The following is a 14,551-nucleotide window of genomic DNA, read 5'->3' as shown; positions in this document are numbered from 1 at the left end:
ATATCACGCTTATAACCACGTAACAATCCCTGAGGTACAAACGCGCACTAACAAGGTCAACCTTGTATGAACATCCCATTGCACTTAAATTCTGTTTAGAGTTAAAGAGCTTAGGTAAAGCAACAATGTTTTTTGTAAGAAGGCAGCAGCTGCGTTACCTAAGCTGGAAGAAATTTGAATGTGTGCTAAGCAGACAGACAAACACACATAGGGTCCTCTGTTTCACACTGCTAATCTAGGCCTTTGGTTTGAGGCACAATGTGTTACTTTCAAGTGCACTGTGACTAAAGTTAGTGGGCAGACAGCGCTGCCTGTGGCAAAACACAGAAATACCCTGCATCTCCCAGTGTGTGTGTGTGTGTGCGCGCATGTTCATAATTTAAAGTAAAACCCTCTAAGCTTCATTGTCTCGCGCCCAGGTGCAGTCCAAAATCATTAGCATATTTCACAGGATTTTGCTAGAGGTTTCCAAGGGACATTACCTCTTTAGAGTGCACAATGTACTGCTACATGATTCCCAATAGACCAAAAATACCTTTACACATTAAAACAAATGTTAAAAATCCCTCAGCTTACAAACACTCGAATAACATCACTGAATAGTGAAATGCATGGTCCTAAGGCTGTGTGACACCTTTCAAAAGAGCAGACAGTTAATAATACATAAACTTTACTGAAGAACAATGCTTTTTTCGTCTTGGTCGTGGAACACTCGCCTGCTCTTTAACCTCTTAAGTATACTTAAGGGTGTGTGGGAATTTGCCAAGCAACTCTACAAGTATTTTGTAGACTTGAAAGCATTTAACTATATCCCTCGGGGTGTCCTCTGGTGGATTTCTCTGAAGTATGAAGTATCATGCCCATTGTTACAATCGCTCACAGTCAGAGCCTGGTCTGCATTGCCGGCAACAAGTCAAACTTGTTTATGGCAGAGTTTCTAGACGCAACCAAAATTCCTAGGATGCACTTTTTTGGTGGCCTTAGACTCACGTTTGCTTTTTACAGATGATTTGGTAATCAGTCGGGTTGATCTACTACATTCCCACCCTCACCTTTGCCCACCAATGGCATGTAGTAACCAAATAAATTAGACTGCAGATACAAGCAGCAGAAACAAGCTTCCTGTGAAGTGGTCTGGGCTCTCCCTTTAGAGGTAGGATGAGGAGCTCAGTCATCCAGGAGGGACTTAGAGTAGGGCCACTGCTCCTTTGCATTGAAAGAAGCCTGTTGAGGTGGTTTGGGCATTCGGCCAGGATGCCTCTGGGTGCCTCCTAGGCGAGGTGTTTTGGGTATATCTAACCAAGAGGAGAATCTGGAGCAGACCCATGAAACGCCTGGGAGATTATGTCTCTCAGCCAGAATTGGAACATTTTAATGTCCCCCCAGAAGAGCTGGAGGCAGTGGCCAGGGAGAGAAAGATCTGGACATCTCTGCTCAGACTGCTCCCCTCAGAATCCGTACCCAGTAAGTCGTAGAAAATGGATGGACTGACCTATAATATACAGTCATTTATGGAAACCTGTTTCTTCAGTAGAACTGTTTCAGTGTTTTAAAAAATGGATTAACAACCAGAATGTGTTATCTACATTTAGGGTGCTTTTTGTGTAACAGGAATTTTGCTTTTATAAAGAAGGCATGAAAAAGATTGCTCACCACAGCCCCATAAAAAACTGCTTTTTAAACGGCCAATTACATTATATATCTATATATAAAATCTGAGGACATAAAGTAATTCTACAATAATGTGCAAAAATCTTGAGCCACTCATCATTTCTTTATATTTTTATAGGAAAATTGGAAAAATATACAGTGATTTATTGAGATTTATTGAAAACCTGAACTCTTGTAGGCAATCCTTGACTGATATTGTTCCATTTATAAAGATGGATGGAGGATCCCCAACACCACAGACTAAATAACCACAGCCCCACCCCACAACAGACCCTCCACCGTGTTTTACAGATGATGCACATCCTCACTGTTGTACCTCTGTCTCCTGACCTCCTCTGTTCATATTGACGACAATTTGAACCAAAGATTTCGGATTTATGCCTCAGCCATTTCTTCCCGTTTCTTTACTTTACAAATGGCTTCTTAAAAGCCATTCTCCCACTAAGACAATTTTTGATGAGTCTTCAGCAAACAGTAGATGGATCAACTGAAGTGCCAACTGCTTTTTTCTTAAGCACAAGACTTTGAAATATTGTTCACATGCTGTAGAAAATGTTTTAGGCCTGCCACATCTTCTTTTTACATCCATTTGTCCAGTTTCCTGATATTTTTTAAGGACATAGTACACATGATGCCAAGACATGACAAGTTTTCAGCAAATAAGGAATTATCCCGTTGGTCACATTGTGCAAAAATACAAATTTAAGCCTGTCCAACTATGTTTTGCCATTTTTCTTTAGATTGAACTAAAGAAATGTGTTTATGTGACAGGCTGCTAGTAACAAAGTAAGTGTTAAGTGGCTTAACAAACAAACAAAAAAATCCTCTGAGAATTAGGTACAGGGACTGCACGGAAAAGGAGTGAAAAAGCAGCCAATGTCAAAAAGCCTGAAGAACAGTTTTTTTTTAAATACAAGATAAATCTGTCTCCTTGGAAGAAAAATATAAAGTAATGAAGGGTGGCTCAAGACTTTTGCGCAGTGCTCTACATTGAGATTGTGAAATAAAACACTTTGCCACTCGTGACACCTTGAAACACCCTAAGGGACCTGGACTTGTCTAGCCAAGTCCCCAGTTAGAGAATCACCTCCACAGCCTCTGTATTATGAGCTGTCTCCCATTTCTCATAACAGACAAATGTACACACGCTGGGAAGGATGCCAAAGGGCGTTTGGACAGAGATGTTTAAAGCTCCTGCCTCACATACTAATGAGAATCCATTACTGTCTCATTCAAATAGTCTCAAACACACACACACATACGCATACACAATCAGCACATTCTCATTCAGTGCATAAGCATCTGGCTACAGACACCCCCTTGTCCCCTATGCTTCAGTGCCTGCCAATTACAAAAGAAGTAATCAATTCCACCACGGCTCCGTCCCGGGAAATCGACTTCAATGACACCAGCTACATGGCCGCTGTCTCTGTACCTGACAGCCACTTACACACAAGCAGGGACCCAGTCAACCAGCCTTCTGTTGCTCTTCAGTGCAAGGCCAAGCAAGATAAACCAGATCCCCCTTCCCAACTGGAAGCATTAGCTCTAAATACTGTACCATATTTCATGGTCATCATGAATGACAATTTAGTATGTCTAAAGAAGTGTTTTACCCATTGGAATCTGACAAAAAGGACATTTTCACCTGCACACACGCTTATTGCTTTGCAACTGAAGGCCGGCCGTTTGCAGGCAACCCAGGGTCTGGTTGCCTAGGTAACCCTCTAATGTATTTACTGCCAGATCATAAGTCAAACAGCAAAATTCTTCATTCGCATTGTTACGACTTGTTTCAATTGCTTGCCTGGAATTACTGGCCCATTTCCCGTCACCAGCAGTTATTTAGTGGAATGTCGTTTACTTTCTATGGTGTCTCGTTGTGGCATCGTTTCATGCATGGGCACGGTTTTAATATTAGTTTTCATGTGCTACATGTCCATGTCCTCTACAAAGTGTTCACGATTTACCTTAGAAGCATCTCAAGAACAAATGAAGAAACACAGGATAAACCTGTAAATGTATTTTTTATACAAATCCTATAAAGTTTGTTGTTGACAGGACAAACAGCATACAGCTTTTTTCTGCTAGCTCAAGGTCCCAAAAGCTTAAAACTCACAGTAAGTGCAGTAAATAAGCATGAACGTATCATCAATGGTCAGGTATTGGAAAAACTGGAAACATTTGAACATACAGTATCATTACACAGTGTAATGGTGTAGCTAACCCAAAGTGTTTTTAATAGCTTTGGACAAATGTGGCACTACCACACACGTTCTGGATCCAAAAACAAGTAAAATGACTACATTGTTTTAGTTTTTAAGAAGATTTTTTTAAAATAAAAAATATTAAAAAACTGTACATTTATAAAGGAAAACATAAGTAGCTCTAGTATGCTCCAAATATTACAGCCAGCATCTAAAACCGGATTTTGCAAGCGTACCAATCTTGGAACACCTCTTTAATAAAACAGCAACTGACACACCTTACGAGGTGGTAAAATCTCAAGGCTATTTCGTACAGTCTTCTTAGTCACGGCACTATAGTGGAATTTACGGTGATGTGAAGGTCAGCCGAATCAATTTCTCAACATGGGATTTAAAAAGAGAACCCTGTAAGCTGTTGTCGATGAAGTGATATATCTCTACTATTATTTGTCTCTTCCCATTTTCATCACCACCTCTGTGTTTCCCATCTTCTTCCACCTCCTGATTCTTTTTTCCTATTTTATTTAGAAAAAAAAAGCTGGTACAGCCAATGATTTAGCACTTTTTATCATTATCTTCACATCCTTTTGCATCATTTTCCTCCTCATGTTCGTTACAGTGGATCTACAACACTCCTGACACTGTATGTATGTGCGGTTGTGTGTGTTCAGGTTTACCTGCAACTGTGAAATCATGTGTGTATGTTTGGTAAAGACTGGAAAAAAGCCTACGGGGCAGACTACAGCAGCTCTTTCCTTTATCTTCAAACAGCGGCTTGTTAAAACAACAACATTTGTGCGTGCGCATGCGTGTGTCTGCCTGCGTGTGCATGCGTTTAATGTTTGCAATGTTACCTTTGGCCTCTTTGTAGTGTTCACAGATCCTTCTGACAGCTGCAAGACCCTCCTGCTCATCTCTCCCACCTCAAAGAGAAGGAAACACACACAAACACACACAAATGAATACAATATATGACGAGACCTTGGAGGCTTTTTATAAAAAAAATACAGGTTTCCTTTTTTTTGTCAGTCTTTCATCTTATAAAAACACATTTCCAAGAAAGGTTCTTCGAATGAAAGAACACTCAGTGCAAAAATTTAGCCCTTCAGAAATTAGGAATATTAACAAGGCTTCTGATTCAATACATCTACTTTTTCAGTAAAGACTTTAAATGCAAGCCTGTAAAGAAAGTATAATATTATTAAAAGCATGAGTTATTATGAAAGTACCATCTAACTTCAAACAAGCTATATGAGGACACTTCACCAAAGAGATTTTAGCCAAAGAAAAATTACCTTAAAAAATGTGATTTTTCTTTGCAAGCATTAAAAGATTTTAGCCAAAGTCAAACAGCAACATTCTGAATATGAAATCAGTCAAAAGATACTTTTTTGCACCATCACTGGATCCAGGCAGCATAGCCAGACAGGAAAGTGGGGAGCACACTTTTATAATAATAAGTATTTTGATCCCAAAAATATCAGAAGAAATATCAGAGTGCCGCATATTTTAAAAAGCTATTTGGTAGAAGAAAAATAAATGGGTAAAATATGGTGCTTAAGGAATTTATTAGACCACAATCCAATATAATGTTTATACCACAGCTGCCCCAAAGTTTCTACAACGTTTCTGCAATGATTTATCAACCAGGATGCACAAGCTCCTCATTCTTGTTATTCAGGAATTTTCCAATTCAGTGTTTTACAAAAAATAGCAGAAAATACAGTGATGCATATTATTAATTTTTGCTTAAGATGCCAAATTACAGTAATTTACTTGCATTCCTGAACACCAAAATTAGTTTTAGTATATGAATGTTATGCTTGACTAATTTCTGACTTGTCAGAGAATTCCAGTCTGCCTCAAATTTAAGCAAAAAATGAAAACTGGGTTTGTTATTTGCCTGATAAACAATCACGTCATTTTGTGTTCTGAATATTTCTTTCTTTGAAAAAATTTGTGTTTTCTTGTTCTATGACAGCTGGTCTAATAAATTTGTTAAGCATCCTACCTGTTTTATTGTACTTGGTGGGGGAAAATGAGATTCATACAGTGCTCAGTGACAACTGAAAATGGCATGTAATACCATCTACAACATCAGATCTGAGTTATAAACTCATAAACACAAGACCTTTAAACACACTGATCCACAGCTCTCTATTTTGGTTCCATATTGAATGCACTGTTCAGATTAATTTACATGCTCCAGCAGCACAAGACAAAATATGCAGAGAGCTACATATCATGTGCTGCCTTCTAAGATCATTGTAATAAATATATTATCCCCATATGAACAATATCATTTTAATACACCAGTTCTCACAGTGAAAAAGTCCATGATATGCTCCTATCATAGCAGTCTTTAAAGTCATTTTCCTTTCACAGTGCAACAGGAGCAAGGGGCTTTAACAGCTCTTTCATAAAAATAATTTACCACACACCCTATGCCGAACGTAGGGTAAATTAAGGAACTTAATGTCCTGTCATTTAGCTCAATTCAATTTCCACGGTGTTAAAAAGATGACTGTTGCTATCGTTAGATGTAGCCGGATGACTAGACATGCACACGCACAAACTTGTACACACAAATAGCCTATTTGCACACGCTCATTTCCGCTTTGCTCACACACATAGACACACTTATCTTGGATTATCACGTAGACCTTTTCAAGGGCACAGCATCATTTACCCTGATGCACCGCTGTTCAGGCAGGGCTGAAGGATGCAGCTTCTCTGAGTGACGTGCCACATGGCTCACACAAACACTCACATTCAGGACAGGAACAGCCTGATCTCACACAAACAGATTTTTTTTTTTTCCAAACGCACTAGTGCCCCTCTAGCAGGCTTCTCTGCCCATTTGCCAACACTCACTAAGAACGCTGCATATAATTGAATACACATCTCTTCACAACTGCTTCTGGACAAAGCTCTTCTTTAAAATAGCTACTGATTAAAAGACGTGCCCCAAGGAAATAGTTTGCCTACTAAATATTTTGGGATGAGTGTTGAAAAAGTAACCTAATTAATTCACAGACATATTCTTGCTGCAACTCAACAAATGGATAAACTGAGCAAGACCTGGAATAATAGTTAACCGTAAACTACCAACTACTGACAATCTCATGCACTCATGGGAACCTGTTGTGCTTTCCCCATAAACATTATAAAAGATGGACATAGAGTTTGGGTCTGAAAACTGAAACCAATGTGGAAGTGCTTTAAATCTGCAATTTATTTAATGGCCTCCAAGGAGCAACACCTGTGGTTATACAGACTTGTCATCCTATAGAACTCTATAGAAAAACAGCTTTCTGACACAAGCTTTTCTGCTGAGTTTATGGGCTCAGTCACTCAATTTGGGTCAAACTTAATAAAAATTATGGTCCACTTTGTAAATCTCAGAGACACTGTGGAGGACAATCTGGATAGCAACAAGTTTGATGAAATTCTAACCAATACTCTAGAAGAAGTTGCATTTTTTATGAATTGGGAATGGATGTACAGATGCTTAATCACAGCATAAACTAAAAATACTTGTTAGCCAAAGCTCTGTCACGGCACGGTGCGCCGGTGTGTTAGTTAGAGCAGCACCCAAGAGCAGACACAGGCAAGGAGACGTGACATGACTTTAACAAAAGGAGAGCCTTTATTATGGCTGAACAGAGGGCAAAGCAAAAGCTAAGACGAGTGCTGGCAAGACAACTAAACTGACTGTGAAAACCTATGACACTGAACACTATACGAGACTATGAAACTGTGATAAAGCTATGAAACTTCGAAAACTAATTCTATGACTGTGACTATGAGAACTGTGATGACTATGATGAGCCATAACTGGGAAGGTTACACAGACGACGCGACAAAGACTGACTGAAACACAGAGACTAAATACCCACAGGGATGATTAGGGGAAGTGGAAACACATGAGGGAGAACAGCTGACACACATGAACCTAATGACAGGACAGGGGAAGTGAAACTAAATACAATAAGCAAGGAACACCGGACTCTTTCAAAGTAAAACAGGAAACATGGAGACTTAGACATGATGCAAACCTGATAACAAGAACCACACAGACATGAAGCATGACAGGTAGACACACGAACCAGGGAGGCTTAGTACAGGGGAGATGACATAAACAACTAAGAAACAAAGGACTAAACAGCAACCTAGAAATTAACTAGATGAGTTAAACTAGAACACGAATGAATACAAAAGAAACATAAAAACTCAAACACTGGGTCACACGACCCAGTACTGTGACAAGCTCAGGCTTTATGCTGCTTTAAATGCTCAGTTTCCAAGTTTTCCTTTCTTCTGCTCTTGGATCTGTATGATGATACAGAGAAGGATTAACCTTAATATGTCACCTCAGGCAGACAGCTCTGGATTTAAGCAGCAATTCAAGTGGCTCCATTCACCTGCCATTCAAACCTTCTGTTAGTGAGTAACAGCCAATCACAAAGGGATTTCTCACTGAGCCAGATTTTGTCTTTGTTGCCGGCACAGTGGTATCAAAACCTTCAGTCTGCTTTAATCAGTTATTCTATTCGATATATTTCGCTATAAGTCATCCGTTTCAACCACCTCCTCCAACTATAAAGAAATTATAAAAACCTTTCCAAGAAGCAAAGTCTTCCATGGCAAAGATTACTTTAAATTTCATTATCTTATCTTAAAAAATGCTCTGGACCGCATCATTTTAATCCAATACCTAGTGAAATGTATTTTAAGCACAAGTGCATGCTTTTAATACCCAACTCTGGTGTTTGACAGTTCAAAGGCTTAAGCCATTAACTGTCTTCACACAGATACTATGCTACCACTCCACCTGAAATATGCATCCACTACATAACTAGAGAGGGATCCACTTTACCATAAATACTCTCACTTCATGAATTAACTCAAAGAATTGGCATATTTGAAATGGAGATACACTCAGAGTCATCAGCTGTGGGATCAACTTCGGTACACATAGGATTGTCTGGAACTACAACAGACACTTATCCGAGTTCTGGTATGATTGATTTTGTGAGTGTAATCCCACACACATGGCGCTCACATCTAATTTATGTTCTGCTCAAACCGTCTCCAAGGATACTCTGACATTGACTTTGCGCTATACACTCTGAATGAATAAAGCAGAGTTTTCTTCAAAGTTTTTAAACTCGTGGACAGAATAGAAAATGTAGTCTCACCCTAGAAGATTTTGCTGTTCTGTGCATGGCATCTCCAATGTGCTTAACTTTGGCACCTAATATAGGTTTTAAATGTAAAAAAGAAAGAAAAAAGCACCAATTCAACTAAATAATTTCATGATTTATGACCAGTCTTTGAAGAGTGAGTTGAAATCAAACCCCATAACATTCTGTCAAGACATTCCCACACTGCTTCAATAATGTTGAGGTCCAGGCTCTGGATTCCAAACCATGACTTATAGTGTTCCATTGTATTTATGCAGATATCTGTTTCCCACATTGATAGTCTGTTTGGAATCATAATTATGATGAAAAATAAAGCAGCTGCTAATCTGACCATTTCCAGATGGTACTGCATGGTTGATCGAAGTCTTTCCTATATTTATAATTAGATAGATTTTAAAAAGATCTCGAACACCACGGCTGAAATGCAACCTTAAACCATAACAGCATCTCCACTGTGTTTTACCGATAACTGTAGACATTGACAGTTGGACATCCCTCCTGACCTCCTTCATATGTACTGATGACAATTTAAACCAGAAAATGTGAAATATAGATTTAATACTCCATAAAACTCACTTATTGTTTTTTTGGTCCAGTAGTTTTTGTGTAATTTAGTATACGTCAGCCTTTTCTCCCTGTTTAAGAATAGCTTCTTGACAGCCATCCTTCCACGAGACCATTTCTGATGAGGCTTCAGCAAAGAGTAGATGAACTGAACTAATCTCTCAGTTCCTGTTTCAGGTCTTGAGACATGATTTTAAGAAACAGTTTATCTGCTTTAAATACCTTTTAAGGACTGCCATTTTTTCCATCTGTCCTCAACTTGCGCAGTTTACACATTTTATTTAAGAACACAGTGAAGTCCATGCCAAAATATGCCAAGTTTTTGGCTAAAGATTTTTTGCGAATTGCCTTGTTGCAAAAATACTGTTTTATGCTTGTGAAACAATTATCTTTGGCATTTTTTCATGATTTCAATTAAAGAAATGAGAATGGCTGCTACTAACAAAGTGCCTAAAAGTACTATTTAAAATTGGTCTGTTAAGTATAGACAGAACACTATTTCATCACTTGAGTTAGCTGCCTTTCTTGTGCTCCATAGTCAGAAAAACTCTGAACTAGTGCAAACGTCTTCAGAGCCATTGTGGGGGGGTCACGGTATGATTTTTTTTTTTAAAAAAAAAAGAATGCTTGGACACTGCCAGGATAATGGAGAGGTTTTTGACGGGGCTCCCACACAAACGCAAAGCAGAAGATGAAGCATCACCAAATATGTTTCCAAACCAGCTTCCTTCCAAGCCAAAGACTAGAAAATATGGTGAAGCATATCTTCCCTTTGGCTTCACCTGCACAAGTGCTCGGGAGCACGCGCGATGTGAAATGTTGCGTGATGAACTCTGTATTCCTCGTCTACACGTGAACGCAAAAACAGAGTTTTCGAAAATCTCCAAACTGACAGGAGTTTTTAAAAATCTCTGATTTCAGTTATTCATGCCGTTTACGCGTGGACGAAAGGCCCAAACGCATAGAAAAACCTGCTAAAAGCTGGGGGAATCAAAAATACTCGTGTAGGTGTGGACATAGCATAAAAGAGTTAATAGCCTGATCTATTGCTGCCCGTAACTTATTGCAGTTTTCTCATATCTGTTTAATTGTTTACAAAAGGTTTGAGGTTTGAAATTTGTGTAGTTGGAGGATGCGTTTGTGTGTGTGAGTGTGTGTGTGTGTCTGGTGGTGGGGGGGGGATTTTCTTGTAAAACAAAGGGAGGCCTAGCGAAAAAATTTGGGAATCACTGCTCTAGCAAGTGGTTCTAGGCAGGTAGAGCAGGAGTGGCATGGGACATGTGGCACATGAAATGAAAAAAAGAGACATGCCACATGATAGAAAACCTGGAATTGATTACTTATATAGAGTACACATACAGACTTCTAAATTGCTATTATCTCACAGCCTTTATCTGTATTTTCCCCCAAACCTTTGATGGTAGCTAAAATTAAAACAACGCACATCATTTGTTATGGTAAACTATATTCAGTTAAACAAACTACTTCTGGAATTACATTCTTTTGCATATTTTGCCTTGCCTACACGTTCAAATTCACTTTTGTATTTTTTGCATGAAATACATTTTTACATAGACATTTAAAGAAGCTGTAACGTGAAGCATTTCATTTTTTAACATTTGGTTTTACTGCATTTACCTTCCCACAATAAATATAGCTAAATGAATAATGGAACAATAGCAGACCTTGTTTATGCAAAAAGGCCTGTCATAATCCTTGAATTTGCATTTTAACACCCAATTTGATAACAGCCCTTTAATCCCAGTGAAGCTCTGAAAGTCTTTAAATCTCCTCACAGTGAAGAATCACACACATTTCCTAATGATGAAAACAAACTGTTTTGAAGCTATTCCAACCCTTAGCATGAATCAATGAGGTGTCAAGAGGGTTTCTGACAACAGTACGCTTTTAGGTAGACAAACAGAGGATGCCTTGGGTATTATACAGCTGTGGTTTGATCAGTCTATAATAGATTTTATGTTATCATGGACACCTCATCATTCAGCTTCACTGGTGCTTTGGGATAATGGTGAAGACAGAACACTGACCATAATGTCTGTCCTTCTGTTTTCAGACCAAAGGTTAAGCAAAGTTTCATTTGAGAACTACAAACTTCTAACTGGGCTCAAATACTAAGATATTCTCAGAACGTACCCAGACTTTCTGTAAATTTGCTTATTTTTCTTAGTCTCCTCCTTTTCACTATAAAAATTAAGTTAAATGACACAGCTGACAATTGGCTAGTTCTCCTTTTCTGATTTTCTGTGGAGTGAAGAAAATCCAGTCTGTGAGAGATTATTAGCCAGGAGGCTTTTGCAACACAATGCGAGACAGATTTTTTGTGGAAACTTAAATCGTCTTGATGCATTCTCAATCATCCAGGAAAGTAAATCCCCAAAAGTTGATTCTGTTCATCTGGACGTAACGTTTTGTCCCACAAAACGCTACGTCCAGATGAACAGAATCAACTTTTGGAGATGGAAACTTAAATATTTTCAACTTACACACATACATATTTGCCTCTAATTGATTCATGTGCAACAGCCATGTATGCAATCTCAGTATGTATATGCAGTTTGTGGTCCACAGTAGAATATGTTATGCTGAAATCAATATGTGGTACTTGCTAAAAGTCAATATAATCCTTTGCTATCACTGCGGTGCCTTGTTCAGAATTTGCCAGGATTAACAGAGACTCAACTAAAAAATACTGACATTTCCTCCTCTACACCAGTCATTTTCAAACTATTTTTTGTTGCCCAAAGTACACCAAAGGGCAAACCAAACTTTCAAAGTGCTCTTGTAGTCATATCTGTCATCGGTTCTTCTTTTGATTGGAATGCAAGGTGACGACACTTTGACAGCTCATTTGCAGCAGCTGGACCTAGTATGTGTATCATCCCATCCATTAGCATACCTTACCTCAATCTAACAAATGGTGAGTCCATTTGGATTCACTGCTCTAGACTTTTACGTTCACCCTACATTTGTGCTGCACAGCAATTTAAAAACTAATTAAAGTCTGTTTAGTGGTGATTACGGTATTCTCACCATCTTATGTGGTTAGACAGAGTTATCGTGCCAGCACTTTTCCACCTGCAGACGGACCTATCCAGTTTGTTGTTGCACACAGCTACACACCCTACACACAATGTACTTTTTGTGTAATTGTGTGATATGTAAAATAAAAGCACTTATCAAAGGAACTGATATTGGTGCATGTTTTAACAGATATTAATAGAGGTTAATACATTGGGTATTTGTTCCTGCATTGTAATAGAGATTCTGGAAAGCTGAGGCATATGTAATGTGACATACAGTATTCCAAGTTTTTTAAAGGAGTGTGAATCTTTTGAAACATCATTTTTTTGTCTTACTTTCTCCAGTATTAGGACACATCTCTCATAGCTATTTGTGCAGTTAATGTTTATGTATGTGAACAAGCCAGCCTATAGGGAAATCATGTGTGTTTGTGCTGTTTGCATATCAGTGTTGACGTGCTTCATACAGTACCTATGATAACATGTGCCCCGAGTCTGACCAAGTGGCGAGCTACTTCATAACCAATTCCCCTGCCTCCTCCTGTCACTATGGCAACGTTGCCATCTTGTCTGGGCATCACTGGCAGAAGCAGAAGAGGAGACAAAGATATCAAAGAGAAAGTCACTTGATAAGGAAGCTTCTTCAGGACAGGTTGATGTTTCTATAGATGACAACTCAGTAAAAAACACATGGGCTTTTTGTAGAATTTTTTTCTTTTTATTTCCATTGTACTGAATAACAAGTTTTCTTTACTTTCTTTCATTACTAAAGTTACTTTATGGGTTCAGTAGCAACAAAATAATAACAGAAAGGGACCTTAATTAAATGCAAAATAGAAGAAAAGTTCAATAAATTTAAAAAAAAAAAGCATTTTATGAAATGTGTGAAAGCTATCAGATTTTGATTTATTTTAATCAGAAACACGAAACACTGATATAACACTCAAATTAACAGAGTTAAATATCAGAAAACAACTGACAGCAGATATTGTTCACCTTATACTCCCCTAGTAACATATGATATATTATGTAGTTACAGTTCATATTCCAGAGAACACATGAGTTCTTCCTATACCCTTTCCTGTCAATTTTCAAGAAGACTGGAAGAGTCTGCCACATTGGATGTGATACAACCACTAGATGCTGGGGAAAAATATGTATTTCTGGATTGGTCGGCAGTGGTTTCTGGAGGTTGCGGTTTCTTGCTAGGTGAAACTGACTGCAAAGAAGGGTCTGCATATGCTGTATCACTAAAACATCAGGTTTGTATCACAATTCTGGCAGTTTAGTTTGAGTTTTTAAAAATGTTCAGTTTTAAGTAAATTTTAATGGTTTCAGTGTTAGTTTTTATTTATTGTGCAGTGAGCAGTATTTATCCAGAACAATAAGTTTTCAGAACTCATTCAGAAAGCTCAGTCTGAATAAATCATTGCACCAGTGCCTCCCGAGCTTATGTTAACCACATTGAAAAAGAACAAAAATAAATTAGATAAATAAATTCTTTTTTAAAAAACAATGTATTTTTTTAAAATTTTTTATTCTAGTTATTTTTCTAAGTTAGCAATATAATTTCAGTTTGGATTATTTCTGACGTCTCTTTTTTGTTTTTATTTCAGTAAGATAATAATAATAATAATAATAATAATAATAATAATCCTAAAATAAAAACATGGTTATAGTTTTGGTGTAGTTAACCAGGTGTCTGCAACAAAATTAAGTTGCGCTGTCTCTGGGCGACGAGCGGACTAGCCCAGACAGCATTATGAAAAGTGCACATTTAACCTCACAAAGCTTGGTGGCAATCGTAGAAACTTTGGAAAGGACACATTGATGTTCTACGGAATCGTTAATTATTCGGCTG

At 38.1% G+C, this 14,551-nt stretch overlaps 1 protein-coding gene across 3 annotated transcripts in view; it reads right to left on the bottom strand.

Moving 5' to 3' along the window:
• The window catches only part of LOC102295702 (dehydrogenase/reductase SDR family member on chromosome X), a 48,278-nt gene that overhangs the window by 18,337 nt on the left and 15,390 nt on the right, over window positions 1-14,551 (bottom strand). For all 3 annotated transcript variants that reach the window (XM_042226240.1, XM_005935754.2, XM_005935753.3), the window contains exons 2-3: window positions 13,163-13,270; window positions 4,733-4,801 (exon numbers count right to left, since the gene is read on the bottom strand). In XM_042226240.1, the coding sequence (XP_042082174.1) occupies window positions 4,733-4,801; window positions 13,163-13,268 (175 nt within the window). In that variant the 5' untranslated portion in view covers window positions 13,269-13,270. The remainder of the gene's footprint in view (window positions 1-4,732; window positions 4,802-13,162; window positions 13,271-14,551) is intronic.

Source organism: Haplochromis burtoni, unplaced genomic scaffold (assembly GCF_018398535.1).
Source record: "Haplochromis burtoni strain Fernald_Lab_line unplaced genomic scaffold, NCSU_Asbu1 Contig_202, whole genome shotgun sequence".
Classification (NCBI taxonomy): Eukaryota; Metazoa; Chordata; class Actinopteri; order Cichliformes; family Cichlidae; genus Haplochromis; species Haplochromis burtoni.
Note: the sequence above shows the minus strand (reverse complement) of the source record. Positions and strands in the feature narration are given on the sequence as shown.